Consider the following 17,547-nt stretch of genomic DNA (forward strand, 5'->3'; position numbering starts at 1 on the left):
GCAAAGATATTAAATGACTGAACATCTGTATTTTAAGTGAACAGTAGAGACTGATAGTAAAGAAGGGCAGAGAGGGGACATGTTATTCTGGATGTGAACCGGATGTGACCTCGGCACATGCCTGTCTGGAAGCCCAGTAGGCTGCTTGTAACAGCTGTTGTTTATATTTTTTCCCTATAAATTAGCATGATGAATGCAATTTTGTTCAATAATTAAACTGAATATGCTGTAAAGTGCATTTGTTGTCAAAATGGTTGTTGTTTGTGTCTATAAACTCGACATTTGACATTTTTCCACAGGAGATATTTGCATTCAAACAACAAATGTAACCATTAAGCTATTGAGGTTGTTTCTGATTCAGGCAGCTATAAAATAACCTATTTTTCTGACTGTCTTTGGTGTCTGGTGTGATAATGAACTTGTTTGTTTGCACACACATGGTAGCAAGGGAATAGTGGAATCTGGGACTTCATGAATGTTTCATGAATTAAGTGCAAATGTTTGGATGTTTGGGACATCATAGGTGCCTGAGCACTGCAGGATGAATGCACACAGAAAGATTGGAGACCACCTTTCTAGTTATTGTGAAAATATGAATGAAGAGCAAATCAGGAGGAAGGGTGCTGAAGGGGCAGCGACTCCCAATGTGGCAAAGCACAGACAGCCTGACTTTAAATTCACGATTTAACACAGCAAACAAACACTTCTGCAATGCTTCAATGTGCAGTCAACTCACACAACATCCACACTCAGTCCATATTCAGACCCACTTTAGCCCTGTGTGAATAAATACAGCCCCCTCATTCATTTAAAGTTCCCCTCCACTCAAAAATATGTTTTTCTTCTTGTTCCTACAGTTGGATGTTTGAGCTTCACTGTGCAGAATGATGTATGTGCACAGTTTGACACTACAAGTCTGTTTTATATTTATGTGCTGAAAGTGGAAAGTTTCTATGAACTGATTGGAAATATGATTTTAAGGGGTGGGCCTATGAGCAGGATTTGTGGCATCACAACTAGTTTGGAAGCCAATCCTGGACAAATATTCAATTTACACAAGTGTGATGTGGAAACCTGAAGCCTCCAGTGCACATACACTGAGAATGGACTTTACAGTGAAGTAGGAGACATCTTGTGTCCAACAGTTAAACTTATGTAATGAACAATATTTGCATATTCATAGATTCTGGATTTTTTAATGAGGGAGAAGGAGTTGTAGTGAACGAACCCAGGGATAGAAAAAAAAGCTTTCAGAAACATTATGATGTGTTAATCTAACAGTATATCTGAGTAAGGAGTAAGGAGCACACAGACATAGTGACCTCTTACCTCAAGGCATGAAAGATGTTAGAATAAAAACATTGAACAGATCTAAAAAAAAAAAAAAAAGGCCAGCTTTTCTCCTCACCCCACAGATCAACTGATAGACTGTCCTCACTTCTTATGCTCGCTCAAACTAGCTCATAAATTTGGGATAAGCTCACATTCCTGAGCGTCTCTCTCTCACTCTTCATCTCCCTTTCTATTCACAATGAGTGTCTGAAATGGTCAAAATGTCTGCTAAAATGTGTAAAAATATTTTTCTTGACTTGGCTAACCTCGGTTGTGTCAGAATCATCTAATTATTTTAAAATCATAAGAAATTCAAACTCTGTTTCAAAATTCTGTCAATTTACATGATATAAGACACTATTATAACCACCAAGGTGTATTATTAGCTATGGTTTGATTGCTATAATCATGTAGACCTTTCTTAATAGCTTAGCTACAGATCAGGAAATGAAGGTAGTCTGTATTTATTTGGTTAATCAATTTATTTGCAATTTCTAAGTGTTTTCCCACAGGTTGTCATGATATGCCGACACTGACGACAGAAATGAGCAAGTATCCAATTGCAATACAAAAAATCCAATAGTCTTCAAATATTCTATCAGAATAAAATTATTTCCCTTTAAGTTGAAGGCCTGTTTTTCTCTCCACAGAAAGGAATTAATAAGTAATCCAAGGCATCCCCCAAATGAGCGCCAAAGATCCTATTGCTTCAAAAACACGCCTCCTAGACTATAAGAAGTTTTATAACTTTTGTCTGGTACTTGCTAGCTGCTGCTGCTTCTTCCCTTTTATTCCTGGCCTTGCCTTGATGGCCCGTTCATTGTGTTTCGGGCGTTGTCTTTTCCACTTTTTTGAGTGCTGAAAACTCTAGAAAGAAAACTCCCAACTAAGAAGAAAGTCTGCAAAGATGCCTAAAGCCACAAAGCAAGTACCAGTTTAGTCATTGCACACCGTTTACAGTTTGAATATCTATTATTTTTGTAATCTCCTATCTTTTATCACATAGTTAGACTTTTCCTATGACTCTTTTGGTTATTTAGAGCTCCAGCATCTAACTCTGCAGCCTGCCACTGAACGCACCAAGACAGGAACACACACCCCTGCTGTGTGTTTACTGCGCTGCCTCAGCTAGTGTGAGACTGGATTCACCCGCTGGAAGAAGTGCTGAACCAGCTACTTCACTGAACCTGCAGCGGTTCTCATCCAGCTGTCACACTGGCAACCCGAGGATCACCAAGTCAGCTTCTCCATGCTCGGCACTTACCGGGAAGTTCGTCTCATCATCAGCCATCCATCACCACAGAAACAGTAGGAAACCATCTGCCATGCGTTCTATCTCACAGTTGATGCAGAGCTCAGTTCTAAATTAAATTTTTATCGGCTTTAGTTAGAGTCTTGGCCCCTCATGGCACTTTTGACTTGTTTTTGATAACATTAATTCATTCATTCATTCTGTCGGCAATAACTTGTTAATTGAATTTCCCCCATTCATTCATTCATTCATTCATTCATTCTAGTTGTATATATGTGTATGCTTAGTTGTTCCCTATTCATCTCTATCCCTTGGTAGTTCAATAAGTATCTTGATTCATCATCGAGTTGTTGTATTTGTGTATTCCTTTACAACAGAGATGAAGATGCCTGTATTCAGAGCTCATGGCTTTCAGATATAAGACTGATTCATTTTATGTAAATAATTTGCCCCCTAATTTACTGATTTATTAATTTAATTAATGAACTAATTGATTAATTCATCAATAATCTTATGAGTGCATAATATTAATTTCCAAGTGTAGTACCCCCATAAAGTAGATGTCATTTTAAGGATTTTAATGTGGTAATTATACTTTGTTGTGAAAAAAACACATTAGGCACACATTATTGTTCCAAGCAGAGTATTTTTAAATTAATACATGTCTGGAGGGGATCTTTAAATAAGGCCACAGTGGGGCTGCCAATGCAGAAAGCTCTGGCATGAAAGTTAAACTCAACTTTTGCTGGACCACAATACACGTAGTCCTGCAAGACATCCACCTTGCCAAAAAATATGTGAAAATAAATACGTGCAAGCGCACATTCCTGTTTGACTACTTTATAACATGAATGTCGCGATTCTACTGTTAACATCAACAAATAAGATGCCTAAGTTCAGAGTTGTAAAATCGTTTCTTAAAATATTCGCGGTGCAGTGTTTAGGGATCTCAACACATTTATCTGTTTCTCAAACTGGAAATCCTGGAGAGTATTTTATTGTCTCACCAGTACCTGAAGCAACATGCCCCCACCAACACAGCTTTTTGCATTTTTTAAATGCAGGGCTGTTTTTCATCTCACTAAGCCAGATATATCTCTTCTTCCTCCTACATGGGTTGGTACAAATCTGTGGATCACGGTCAACATGTGGTCAGGGGTGGGACCGACAGCCTGGTTAAACTGCTGAGTCTCAGCTGGTTAAACATTTGTTTGGTTCCTTCCTGCTCTCTGTGACCGCCTGCACTGATCTGTCTCATTGACACTGTTCATGTTATCAGACACCAGAATGAGAATAAAATGATGATCTGATCATGACTCATAAATACTACAGTTCAGTGAAGATTTGATACTCAGAGCAAAATAATACTCACCTTTTGTGTTAAAGAGATGGGACTTCCTGCAGTTGTAAACCACTTCCTGTTGGCACTGCTCTGACCTTGATACGATGGCATGCAGTTGTTCAGCTGAGGCGCTGTAGTTGAACTTCATGATATGAGGTCTCTGAAGAGAGGAGCCCTGGACGGTGACTGGAGCTGTGCTGTTGTGGGTCAACACCGTCCACACCTTCTCGTCTAAAAGAAAGAAGTTGATCTGTTACAATGAACCCAGTGTAAACACCTTCTCCATGTTAGACTGTATGATCTCATCCACATCCGCTGTGTTAAAGTTAGCCTGTTAGCAAGAACCCACAGTTCACAACTTTTACTCAAAATATAAAACACCGTCTGTTTGCATTTACTCAAAACACCAGCAACAAATACAAAAAAAGTTACTCTGTTGGCAACCTACTGTCCACAACTCCTCCTCTAAATATAAAAACACATATTTAAGTAGGTTTCTTTTCTAAGACAATAATAAAATGAAATGACAGCTGCAGCAATCAATGAGGCAGTCTTTCAATTCAGCCACAAGGGGGCCGTGATTGATTTATTTTTAGCACTTTGTTAGAATTAATTGTTAAATTTACATTAAATAATTAACCTTCATGTCCAGCGTTTTTGTGTTTTAAATTTAAAATTCAGGTGGTCACAGAAGCTACTGTATATGTCAGGTGTTTTATCATGTTGTGTTCTTATGTGTGGTTACACCAATTTATAGGTTAGGTTCACCTGCACAATTTAATACAGCCCTGTGATAAATCCATTGTTTGGTAAGCTTAGAATGTTTGTGTTTTGGCTGGGATCTGAAAGGCATTGACTGAACTTTATGGACATTTCTGATATTGTAGTCAGTGGCAGTGCATTAGATTGCATTATAGTGAGAGTTATATTTAAAATTCTGTCTTTCTCATGTATGTAAATGGTGTAGGCAGACACAAATGAACACTTCAATGTACTGCAACCTAATACACTCTGTAATTTCAAATGTATTTGTGAAATTCATTTCAAGCACCTCGTGGATTCTTTTGAAAATTGGACAGGTAGACATTCAGTCCAGTGGATCAGCTGTGGTAGCCATGGTGATGCTATGACCTATTTGTGTTACTACACATCTCTGCATCATCGCTGAGTTCATTACTGAGTCGGTGAGGCATTCTGTGTTGCTTCCCGAATCATCAGTGTTGCTGGTGACATTTTATAAATACTCTCAGTTTTGCATGAGAGTATTTAGTTCATAGAAAAACTAATGAATCCACTTGTTTCTATGCAACAATTTGATGACCTTTTCTATTTTCTACAATTTATTTCCCCAAAATTAAATCTAATGATAGCTTCTACCAAAAAAAAACCAACACATTACCTATATATCCAACTCTTGCTTAGTGAAACTGCCTGATTTTACATTCACTCATCTATAAAAGGGATGAGATGAGGACTCCTTCCTTTTTGAATCCTCACTTAGTTTGCATTATGGGCATTTCATATTTACTCTGCCTTACAGAAAACCCCTCTCCACTTTGGTTAGGTTAACAGGCTTATTTACATCTCTAGCTTGAGGCACACCTACTCAGATATATGAAGGGAAGATTGAAAACACAAAATGCTGGAACACGACAGCAAGAGGCAGCAGCGCTCTCGTCTGTAATGACATCAGTGGTACATTAACCTTGCAAAGGACACAGTAGCTTGGGAAGTTGTGACAGTGAAGTGATGAATACTGTATCCGCAGTGTCAAACTTTACTGAATACCTTTTGTCCTACATGTGATGAGAAGGGACTGTAGATCAGGTTGTGTTCCTTTCCCTGACTGTCAAATGTCACATCTCAGATGATACAGATCACATTGTATTCCTGCCTCAATAAGATCACACTGATATGTGTGATGGGGAGATAAAATTAGGTCCAAAATTCTAACTCCTAATGATCATTGCTTTTACATTATTGACATAGAACTGGTTAAACAAATCCAGCTATTTAATTAACCTTTTAAGGTCAAATGAAAATGTTGGTACATCTCAAAAACTATTGAACAGATTGACATGATATAATGAGATCCATGATATAGATGTTTGTGCTTCCAAGAGCATGTTTTGTAAAGATTTTATTGACCCTCATCTTTTGTCTTCCAACAGGTCAATCATTTCACCTTGACCAACACATAAATACCATAACATGGTATTTCAAAAAAGACTGAGATTTGATACGGATATTCCCCACATGATGAATACTACTGTTTTGGTTAAACCACAATCAGGCCCAAAAATATCACTTCACAACAAAATCCGATCAGACTGGATAGATCTCTGTTAAATTTATTTAACACACTTCTGTTCTCCTGAGGATGAACACTCTTCATTTTGGACACTACTCTGTAGCACCACACTCAGTTTGAAACGTCAGCCTTACACACAAAATATCTGGTAACTTAATGGCACCACAGTGAAATTTATTGCCCATTAATGCTCCTGAGGGGATGGACCCATTTGACTTTAATGGCCCAGTGGCCTAATGAAATGATTTCAGTGGAACCTGAAAGGCAGAAGATGCTTCTTGTGGATAACTGAACTAAGGGGTGCTTGAATTATTTGCTTGGGACAACATGGTAACTTCTTTTCCATGTTTTTTTTTTTTTTTTCAATTACAGTTAAAGACAGGATAATGACACATCACACTGCTGGTAGATTATTTTCTCTTCTTTTATGAAAAAAAGAGTTTATGACCCAATAACAGATGAAATGAGCTGTCAAGATTCTACATTTTTGCAGTGTAACCACATGGACATTTATATAAGAAATGTTGTAAACTCTCGGAAACTGCCCTGAGTGACCATAATGATCTCTTACGAGATGGTAAACTATCTTAAAGTCCTTGGGGGCATGAATCAATGCAGAGTGAAGTGGACTTTAAGTGAGTGGACTCTTTACTCTGAGCTTTCTGCCAGTTCCCAGTGGAAAAGAGTAAGGGTGACAACATGTGGACTACAGTGATCTCACCTGTCATGTTGCAGTATACCTGTGTGGGCCCCAGGGGACCACTCCCATCTGGATCAATGGAGTAGAAGCCCGAGGAGCTGCCAATCAGCTTGTAGGCCTCACAGGATAACTCGTAGATGGCTGGAAGAAGCAGAGCGAGGACAGAAATCAGCTATTTCTCACAATCAGCCCATGCTCCAACAATTTTCTTCCATCTGAGTCATATGAGCACATAATCATCTTTCATTTAAGTGTGAGCTAATCAGAACTTATTGTTTCTGGAGTCTAAAAAAGGTGAAGTGGTGGCTGTTGGTGATGAATATTTTAGTTCTATCTTTTGAACTAGATATATCCATGTTCTGATGCAGGTTATGGTAGAATAAATGCCTCTGATTGACTATAGAAATGTGGGGTCTTTCCATTGTCCTTTGGAAACCATATCTCTATGTCTAAAATCTCATCTATAAACAAAAAAATATCCAGTGGGATTTGAAGGGTTTTATGAACATAATTTTAGGACACTTTAAATCACACTTTAAGTATCCTGAAACAAATGCCAAAATTGCAAACTTGGACAGGTAGGTTTCACTGGCCAATGAGAATGTATAATAGATGAAAAAGCTGGAAAATTTGGATTGTATGTGTTCCTTAGGGAGTTTATGATGCTTTCCTTAAAAAGGGCCTATTTTTAATTCAAGAGATGCTCTTTTCTGTCATGTTCACTCTGTCATATAAAGAGAACTGTGTTTGCCTGCATATAAACAAGAAATCAGTATTCTGAGGCAGGGGAGTTTCACACATAGATTCCAGCAGCCGTCTCCATAGCAAATATCAAGGTGATGTTGCAGAGTGTCAAAAAGTGACACCTGTGAGAAAAAACTCCCACATGTAGATTTAGTCTAAAGCAATTCAGTCTAATGCTATTTAAGGGTATAGCAAAAAACAAATTCTCAGAAATGTGAAAGTGAGAATAGCAGCCATGATTGTGAGGTCATGTCAAATTGTAGCAGGACATGCTGTTGCTTTGCCTCTCAATTGCGAAGAAAGATATGGAAGCACTGAGCAAGAAAGGTAAAGATGTGTGTGCTGAATCAAATGACACAGCTCAGTAGACCTCTAGCATATGGGGAGGTGCAGAAGGTGTAATAGTAGGTATGAGATTAGGTAAGGAAAGAAAAGTGAGAACTACTGCTCACAGTTGTGACAGGTGGCTCCAGAGTATCCTGTTCCTGAACAGTCGCAGGAGAAGGAGCTCCAAGACTGAGAACAGCGGCCTCTGTGTTCACACAGGTTAGGAAGGCATCTGTAAAAAAACAAACAAACATGTTTTTACAGTTTTTACTCGAAGGTTTATTATAGATTCATCTGCTTATTCATTTCTTGATTGATAAATGAATTGTGTGGTCTATAAAATGTATACTGGGTATTAAATAATAGCCAGTATAAATGGTTGTTTTGTCTGATGAACATCCAAAATATTAAATATACACTAAAATTAAACAGATAAAGACAGCAAATCCTTTCATTAAATGAAGTTATTATAATAACTAAGTTCAGGAACAAGACCACGCCCTGCTCCTTCTCACCAATTCACAACACCTGCGCCTTGTTAACCCAAATCACCTGTGCCTCCTGGCCACATACCTGCGCGCATATATAAGCACGCCTAGCCTCCACCTCTCCTGTTCGTCTCGGTTCTCTCAAACCCCACCCCCCCCAAAACCCCATTCTCCTCTCTCCTCTCATTAGGCGACACGGTGGCTCAGTGGTTAGCACTGTAGCCTCACAGCAAGAAGGTCCTGGGTTACGAACTCAAGCTGTCCTGGGGCCTTTCTGTGGTGAGTTTGCATGTTCTCCCCGTGTTTGCATGAGTTTCCACCGGGCACTCCAGTTTCCTCCCACCATAAAGACATGCACGCCAGGGCCTATACTTCCATCCTAGTAATTCTACTCTCTTTCATCATAGGAACCACCGGGGGATGATGAAGCAAAAAATTGCTCATCTAGACGTGCCCCCACCCTGAGTCTCCATCCCCGGGTTCCTAGACGCTCCAGCCTCAACTCAACTCCAACCGGTCACTATCCATCCAATTCGACTCCTTCATGACGGCGACCCACATCCGGCGTTTATCGCCTCCCCTCGACCCTAACATCCATCACCCCTCATCTTATTCCTTCCTGAATCATCTTGCTGATCAAATAAACTATTTAAACTATACACAAATGGCATGGTCTAAGTTAGTGAAACATATACTATGCAGGATTTTCCTAAAAAAACAATGTATAGACTCACACAGAAGTAATCCCTCTCAGTCATCACTTATGACCCACTAGAAATGTGTGGCGGTGTATGTATCTACAGAGACCCTGTCCTCTGTCTGTATTTTCTCATTTTTTATTATTTGGTGTGTTGGTGTGTTTGGGACACTTGTGTCATTATTAGCCCCAAGCTAATAACAGCGCGCAGGTGTGAGGTCAGGATTCGTAGCATAGCAACCAGGTTACATCGCTTTCTCCGTCTCTCTGCTCTACTCTGCTCTGCTCTCTGTCTCTGTGTCATGGATGTATAAAGAGCAGCAGGTCTGTGTGTCTGATTGACCGAGGGCGGTGCTGAGCTACACACACAAAGAGCAGAGAGACCACAGCGGACAAGATGAAGCTCTGCATTCATACAAATTCCAGCAACGCGGCACCCTCCTGCAGGGCTGTGCGGAGGTGTAGGTGTGTTGCTTTAGAATGTAACCGCTGTGAAACAATCTCTCCATTCACTCTAGCTCGCTCGACCACCACTGCTCTCTCTCTCTCACTCTGCTCGAGCCAGGGAGGGGGGTCCAACTTTGAATGCTGTGGGTTTACAAACACCAACTGACAAATATTGCATAGCATACCTTTAAAGAAGCTGCAACCAGAGAATATTTGGCATTTTTGCTTGAAAAATGATTAAAATGACTAATCGATTATCAAAATAGATACTGATTGAGTTTCTCGTTCTTATCAAATAAGTGTTTTCAGCTCATTTATTTATAATACACTTTTATCTACAAAGTCTGCCAATTTAACAGCAATTTGATAAATTCAGAACAAATAAAGCTATTACGAGTAGCACAAAACGATAACAATTTCTTGACAACAAAACAAAACATCATACAAACCTCTGAGGCATTTGTCTTAAGTACTAATAGGGATATTTCCTTTGTTAGCATTTGCAAACTAGATCTTTTATTTATGAGGTAAGTGAGACCCCTGCTCACAGGTTGTCTTTTATTCTTTTTTATGCTGTTATGAACACCAGCTTTGGAACTCTTCCAAAAAACAAATTACTGTTTAATCATGTTTTGTAAAGTTGCATAAAAAATCCAAATGACTGTGGAATGACAGTGTCTCATACTGTGCCCTCTGCATTTGAAAAGGCTGACACAGTGGTGGTGTTTCTCTAAAAATAAAATTACTGTCACCTTCAGAGTGTTTATGGGATTTTACCACAATGAGCACTTCACAGAAATTCCAAACCACACTCTTCTGATTAATAGTCCCTTCCTCAAGCCTCCTTCAGTTTCACATAATTGCCAGCCTTTCAAGCATGCATCTATAATTTCATACACTTTCATCTGCTACCTGTTAACTGCAGCGGAGCAGGCCAGCCGCAACACGGATAAGATTGCAGCCATTGGTTTAATTACCATCAAGCTATTTTCTGTTGTCGTGTTCCTGGATGTCCTTACAGGTCATGAAACTATAGTATAGTAGCCAACACACATAAGTGCATGCTGATCGTAAATTGAGTCATAAGGTTTAATTGGACACATGGAAAAGGAGATTAATTCTGATAAAGGTGAACTTTCTGATACAATTAAATTGAAGTATAACTGCAGTCATTAATGGGCCATAGCATGTGAAATGAAAATTAACATCAATTCAGTTTTGTAAAGCTGAGTACAGCTGCCTCACGTCACGTCCCTACAACAGACTACAGCACAGAATGTTATAAAGACATCAAAAACTCATCAAAAAGAAAAAGAAGAAAAGTGTGGATAAAGCCACCCACTCACATTTCTGTGTTGCAGTACACATATATACATATGCTGTATAAAATAATGCCTCTAGACACGCTGTTTCATAGGATACATCACACATTTTCCAGGCTCGCATCTTTTATATGAAATTACATTATGCTTGTCATTATACATATTAACAAGAAATGAAATGACTAATGTGATAAAGGTCCCTTGTAATGACAAACTCACAAAGAATAATCACCCAACTTTGCATCTCTATGAACCTTTTAAACCTCTTTTTGCTCATTTACTGTCTGGTTCGGTCATTCTCTCACAAGCCCCACATTCAATTACAGTGGGCGGCTGTTTAAAGTTTAAAAAGGCTCTGATAAATCCAATGTACATCATCTATCCAGCACCAGATGGAAGACAGACAAAGTTAGTGACTAGCTGGGAGATATGGAGCATTTAGCAGCTAAAGATCCAGATATTTTTTCAGGAGTTGGTGGAGACCAAATCAGAGCTAAAAGGTATAAATTTTAATATAATTATATAATTATATTGTATAAAATATGAATCTATGTCTGCTGAATGTGTAAGGCTGCAGTTTTCATGATAGCAATATCAAGTTTATAATGCAATAAAATGTCTTCTGCACCCTAGTGACCAAAAAGTGATCAGTGTAGCTTTAAATATGCTTCTGAATATGATTACAATGATTAGATATGTGTTTCTTTATTTACCAATAGCTTTTAACAGTGTATAAAACTTAATTTCATCTGAATTGTCACATGGCCTTTGCACTCATTCCTCAATATATCATATTTTATTGATGAAAAGACTCTGTTGTTATGTCATTTCCTACAGTGACAGTCTAGCAGCACTGTTGTGTTTGCATTTCCTCTGCCAGCAAACAACCTGTGTTAGAAAGCAGGTAGGTAGAAATCTGACAGAAGAGTGGGCAAATACAAGGGGGAAGCAGCAGTTTACATGTTTGTCTCATCCCTATAAATGTTCCAAGCCACATGCAGACATTCATGGAACTCGTAGGTCTGCCAAGCCTGTTCGCGAGGCCCACAGCTGTGCAGGGTAATGAGGAATAGCACGCCACACAGGACTGTAGGGAGCAGCTTGTTAGCATAGTCCCCTGTCGGAGAAGGTGTTGCAGAGTTTCTGTTGCAATTTAATTGGATGATCCTGTCAGCACGTTTGTCTCCATTGGACAAGATGTCAGTGACTTTCAGGCTGCTCTGCAGACAACACATTGCCATCTACAAATTTACAGTTTGGACACATAACTCTGCTGTCAACGTGGATAATATCTCACAAACTTTTATGTTTGACACATTTCATGTTCTATTCTCATAGTGTCTTTGAAATTTCTGTGAGAACTGTTCTAAAATTAAATAAGAGTGTTAAAGACTAATTTAAACCACTTTACCTGTCTCTTATAGTGCAGGTGTCAAACCGAAGCTCATTATAATTTCCCAGCAATCCTTGCTGCACACGACTGAGATTCATTGGCTGGCTGTTGATGAATATGAGCCGCATACACCCCTGGAAGGCAGGAGATGGGTAACGACAGTCCAGAGTGGGACAGCCTGCATGGAAATGACACATGATGCAACCTTCAGTTTTGCTGTATATGCACTATAAACTTTTTGAGAAATATTCTATTACAGTATATGTTAAAGAGAAAGAAAATATAGTGTCTTAGTACTGCAAACACATTGTTAGCATCCACTAACCTCCAAAATAAAAATTGCCTCTTGATTCCTGTTGTTCCCATACTTCAATTGTGGAGGATGGCTCACTATCCAGTGTTAAAGTGATACGTGAATTCCTCGTGTCAAGACTCACAGAATGCCACAGTCCGTCGTTGACTCTGTAATCTAAAGAAGAATATTTCAAATAGGGTCTCAATGAAATCGCAAACAATTTAGCAAATTTGTTTCTTTGCACTGTCTGTTTTCCTGCTCTAATGAGTCAGTGTAGCTGTATATCTGCAGGCTGTGAAGAATTTCCACCACTGCAAGCAGGTTCTTCTCAATGTGCAAGTGCTTTCTCAGCAGCCACCCATACCTGTGGTATCAGGACTGCATACAGCCACAGGAGAACATGATTGTTTATTATTAATTCCACCAGTGTTTGGGATTATAAAAAGATACCCTTCATGGTTTTGTTATAGCTGCCAGCACTGCCTCCTAATCCACAAAGTTCCTTCCCACAGTTGATTTTCCTTCACTGACTCAGGAGACAGTCACACTCACAGAGCTTCCAGCCAACATCACCCTGAGCTTCAAAACAAATGAAACAAACAAGAAAAAAACTCTCCCTCTTCTTCTCTGTCATTTGTCAACAAAATTCCTGTTGCCTATTTTATCATTTCAATGTGTTTAATCTGTAAAGAAAGAATGACTCCAATGACTTCTGATACTTTCAAATGCCTTTAATTACATTTTTAAGATAGCATACACATACTTTTACTTAAAGTCCTCCTTCACACAAAATGTTTGTGTGAAGAATGTTTGAGCTTCACCGTGCAGCATGATATATACATGTACATATGTATAGTTTGACACTAGAAGGCTGTTTTCACGTTCATCTGCTGAAGATGGAAAGTTTCTCTGTGCTCATTGAAAGTCTGATCTTAAGTTTCAATCTTGAATCCAAGATTGTTACTTGGCTATTTCTACCTTGGGGTATTGCTACTTTTACTCAAGTAAAGAATTTTAATAGTTCTTCCACCACTGATTAGCTCCAACAACTGGACTGGTGTGGAAACAGATTAAGGAGCCCTCACATGAAGGACCATGAATGGTCCATGAATGTGTACTTTTGTAACTAGATCACTTCTTACATTTAACCTTCCACATGAAATTACTGTGATATTTACTAGACACATTTTCTGCCTGGTTTTCTGAAAATTGTATTTGAAAAAACTGGCACATTCTTTTTTTTTTTTTTTTTAAAAGGGCTCTTTCACTCTACTTATTTCTTTCAAATTCCATAATTACCAAAGCCCAAGCTTCAGTCTCTCTCTCTCTCTCTCTCTCTCTCTTTTTTTTTTTTTTTAAAAAAATGACCCTTTGTTAAATGTTTTATTGTTTTAATATCTGGGAACCAATATCCAGCTGAAAATCCATTCAATCTTTTCAAAAAAATCTGTCAAAAGTCAAAAAAATGAGTAATAAGGCAACTCAGCTTGATCTACAAACAATTTATCTTTTAATCGACAGTGACAGCTCATCTTCACAGAGCTTTCAAGAGGACAATGCCATAATGACAGCTGTGAATGGAAATTACTGAGACACTCTACCCTTCTGACTGCGTTGGTCCCAGACTAAATTAAATTAGCATCCAGATTGAGCTGTGCTGCAGCTTGGCAGCTCAGAGCGGACAAGACGGCCATGCAGAATGCACACTGGGAGTTTTGTTTAGTTAGTCAAATATCTGCTTTGCCCTGGCGCTTGGGAAAACTTTCACTCAGAGTCCGATGATGCCTGTTGCTTACAGCAAAACCTTTTATTCCAGAAGACTGTGAGTGCCATGGATGTTTTTTCTCCTTGCTCCACTGAATGTCTCATGGAATAAGCACCTATAGCTGCAAGGAACTACTGGCGAGCATCAGTGGGAGTTTCTCTTCCCCTTTTACTTCCCTACTTATATCAGGATCTCCTTTGCCCCAAGCGTGAAGTGTCAGAGCACTATCTATATGTTGCACTGTTTTTGTATCACATCACCATTAACATTTACCTATTCTTCTCCTATCTTCCCCCACATCTCTGAATCCCACTGCTGCCTCCAGGGAATACAGTTTCATGTTTATTGAAAGCTGCTGTTGTAACTGCCCCAAGTCCTCTGCATTCCCAACTGGCAGTAGATGATGAGTGAGAATGACACAGAATCTCATTTTGAATATTGTTACTCACTGGAGACACTTGTATGATGTTTGCTTGTATGAAAATTAGTTCTATATACTGTTGGTGCAGATCATTTCTGGGTTGAACAGAGGAAGAGAAGAATCAATACTCTGTCCACATAAGCGCTCCTGTGCACTTAGCTCAGGTGCAGCACCTTATGAAAAGGGACAATTGCATTTCTTCTCAAGCTATTTCTACAAAATTAAAGAGACATTTTTAAGCATTGAGGTGACAGTTCTAACACTACTGGAAAGTGAGAAGAATGAGAGGTTAAATTTGGAAAATTTAAATGATTTGCAACAACTTTGATGAGCCCTGCAACTCAGTTTAATGACTGCACTGAAACATTTCTACTGCGCTACAATTGACCATTGCCATGAAGCCTGTGATGCTGTTGCACTGTAGGAGGAAAATGGGAGAATATAGACTTAAATTGAATTAAAATCCCCAGTTTGTTCACAACATCCCTCTTTTCGTAGTATTAACAGAGGGTGGAATTCACATAGGTATACTGTGTATAGCTCATAGGTTTCTAATTACATTTTCCAGCTGCACAAGATAATATTCTGCACTTGATTCTCCAAATGGCAGCAAAAGGTAACTGTTTTAACTTTAAAATCCTGGAATCCTGACCTTGCACAGTGTACTCATGTTTACTCACCCAGCCAATCTTTATAATTGATTATTTTGATTATTATTTTTTTATTATTAATTTATTTAATTTATTAATAATTTATACTGGGACTTGCATGATTATTCCCTCAAGGAAAATACAAAGGTATATAAATAAACAGGGCCAAATCACTGAGAAGTACTGAGATCTAACAACGCACATTAAAAATAGGGTTAGCATGATTTGCAAACTTGCAAAATTTATTTAAAGTATCAAAAGTAAAAGTACTGATTATGTGAAATGACCCCACTTACAATAGTGTTATATTAATTATGTATGTACAGATATATGGTGACTGTGGAATGATTCATCCCTCTTGGAAATGTTTATATTTTATTGTAGTAAAACATTGAATAAAAGGGGATTTAACGTGGCTTTTTTGACACTAATCAACAGAAAAAGATCCTTTAATATCAAGTGAATCTAACTTACAAACAAATATAAAATATAAACATATACAAAATATTAAATCCATCATCTGTTTTACATGTCAAATCTAATAGCTGTGAAATAAATGTAGCGGATTTTAAAGCATTTCCCTCTAAAATTTAGTGGATTAGAAGTATGAAATAGCATAAAAATGAAAATACTCAAGTAAAGTACAGTACTTGAGTAAATGTATTTCATTACATCCCACCACTGATTAATGAGATGATATCTATCCTGATACAGTTAGGTAAATTAATGCATTCAGAAGTAAATTATATAAAAAGGAATACTGTCCCTTATCTGTGGTTGTCTCTCCATCTATATTTCCCTGCAGCCCATCATCTGTTGAAAGTCTGGCTTCCCCAAAACAATCATGGTTATCTGTGATATCCTTGCAAAGCAATCCCATACAGAGGATTGGATGATATCTTTCTCCAAGTAATTCCAAAAAAAAAACTAACCTTTTTTTAGTTTATTGAGGACAAAGGCGATAAAAGTGAGGGGGATGAAATAACTGGCACAAGCCAGCTTGTTCCGTCTCCACATTGTGGATTAGAGCAGCACTGTAATTCTTTGTCTGCCTCAGTTGAATGAAGCTTTAAACACTGGGCATAAACTAACAGACTGGTGGACCTGTGTCCTTGCCTCTGAGGTCTAAGTCTAAGTCTTGTGTTCAGGACTAATACAATAGAGCTGGATGTTACTGAGCTGTGGTTGCCTCACTCTTTTCTTCCTTGTGAGGATTTTAATTTATGAGGAAAATTAAGTTTTAACCTTAAGTACAGTCTTTAACATCACCAATGTGAATTTTGGAGATGTAGAATGTTTTCTATTTAATGCCTTATATTTAAAGTAATGGCATGTGTAGTTTAAAAGTGAATTAATCTGTGGAAATCATCTAAGCCAATTCTATAATGCAAAGAATGTGTGGTTATCATAATTACTCATCACAACAGAGGTTATTTTTTGAAATGAGAAATGCAGGGCAAAAACTCAATTCAAAGATGGAGAATTCAAAGATAATATTGGCATGAAGTGAAGAGGGTTAATTTTCTCTGTGAGAGTAAATGTACTCAGGCACGGTCCTCAACTCAACTCAAGCCCATGTTTTATGTATGGTGTTTTGTATATACTGTATGTGTGTGTGTGATTGTGTGTGTGTGTGTGTGTTTGTGTGTGTGGCCTGTGGACTCACCGGCAGAGACCTCTGATTTCTGTTGTCCTGAGCTCTGGAGGGTCAGGTGCAGCCGGCTGTTGCTGATCAGCAGCTCCAGTCTCTGTGGCTCCGGGTTCAGCTGCACAGAGAGCAGCAGCCCGTTTGTGTTCCACGTCCTGAACTGGAAACGGACAGAGAAACCCCCCGTGGCAGATGCTGCTGGCGGAAGCGACAGAAAGCTGCTGCTGGAGCTCAGGAAGGTGCAGGCCACCAGCTGGGGCTGCGAGCACGAGAAGGTCACATTGCCCTAGAGGATGACAAAGCCAAGGTTGCAGATTTACACTTAGCACAGACTGGTCTCACATGAAATGGATTGTGATTTGTATGGAAATCATGTTTATATGCACAAAAATGGAACAGATGGTTAAAGAGCG

General features: G+C 38.7%; 1 protein-coding gene across 1 annotated transcript in view; it reads right to left on the minus strand.

The window, feature by feature from the left end:
* LOC121907594 (contactin-associated protein-like 5) overlaps positions 1 to 17,547 on the minus strand; it is an 80,471-nt gene that overhangs the window by 20,189 nt on the left and 42,735 nt on the right. Inside the window, exons 8-13 of the mRNA XM_042427241.1 lie at positions 17,153 to 17,420; positions 12,681 to 12,824; positions 12,374 to 12,533; positions 8,134 to 8,240; positions 6,959 to 7,078; positions 3,957 to 4,157 (exon numbers count right to left, since the gene is read on the minus strand). Of these exons, the coding sequence (XP_042283175.1) occupies positions 3,957 to 4,157; positions 6,959 to 7,078; positions 8,134 to 8,240; positions 12,374 to 12,533; positions 12,681 to 12,824; positions 17,153 to 17,420 (1,000 nt within the window). The remainder of the gene's footprint in view (positions 1 to 3,956; positions 4,158 to 6,958; positions 7,079 to 8,133; positions 8,241 to 12,373; positions 12,534 to 12,680; positions 12,825 to 17,152; positions 17,421 to 17,547) is intronic.

The sequence above is a fragment of the Thunnus maccoyii genome, chromosome 11 (assembly GCF_910596095.1).
Source record: "Thunnus maccoyii chromosome 11, fThuMac1.1, whole genome shotgun sequence".
Classification (NCBI taxonomy): domain Eukaryota; kingdom Metazoa; phylum Chordata; class Actinopteri; order Scombriformes; family Scombridae; genus Thunnus; species Thunnus maccoyii.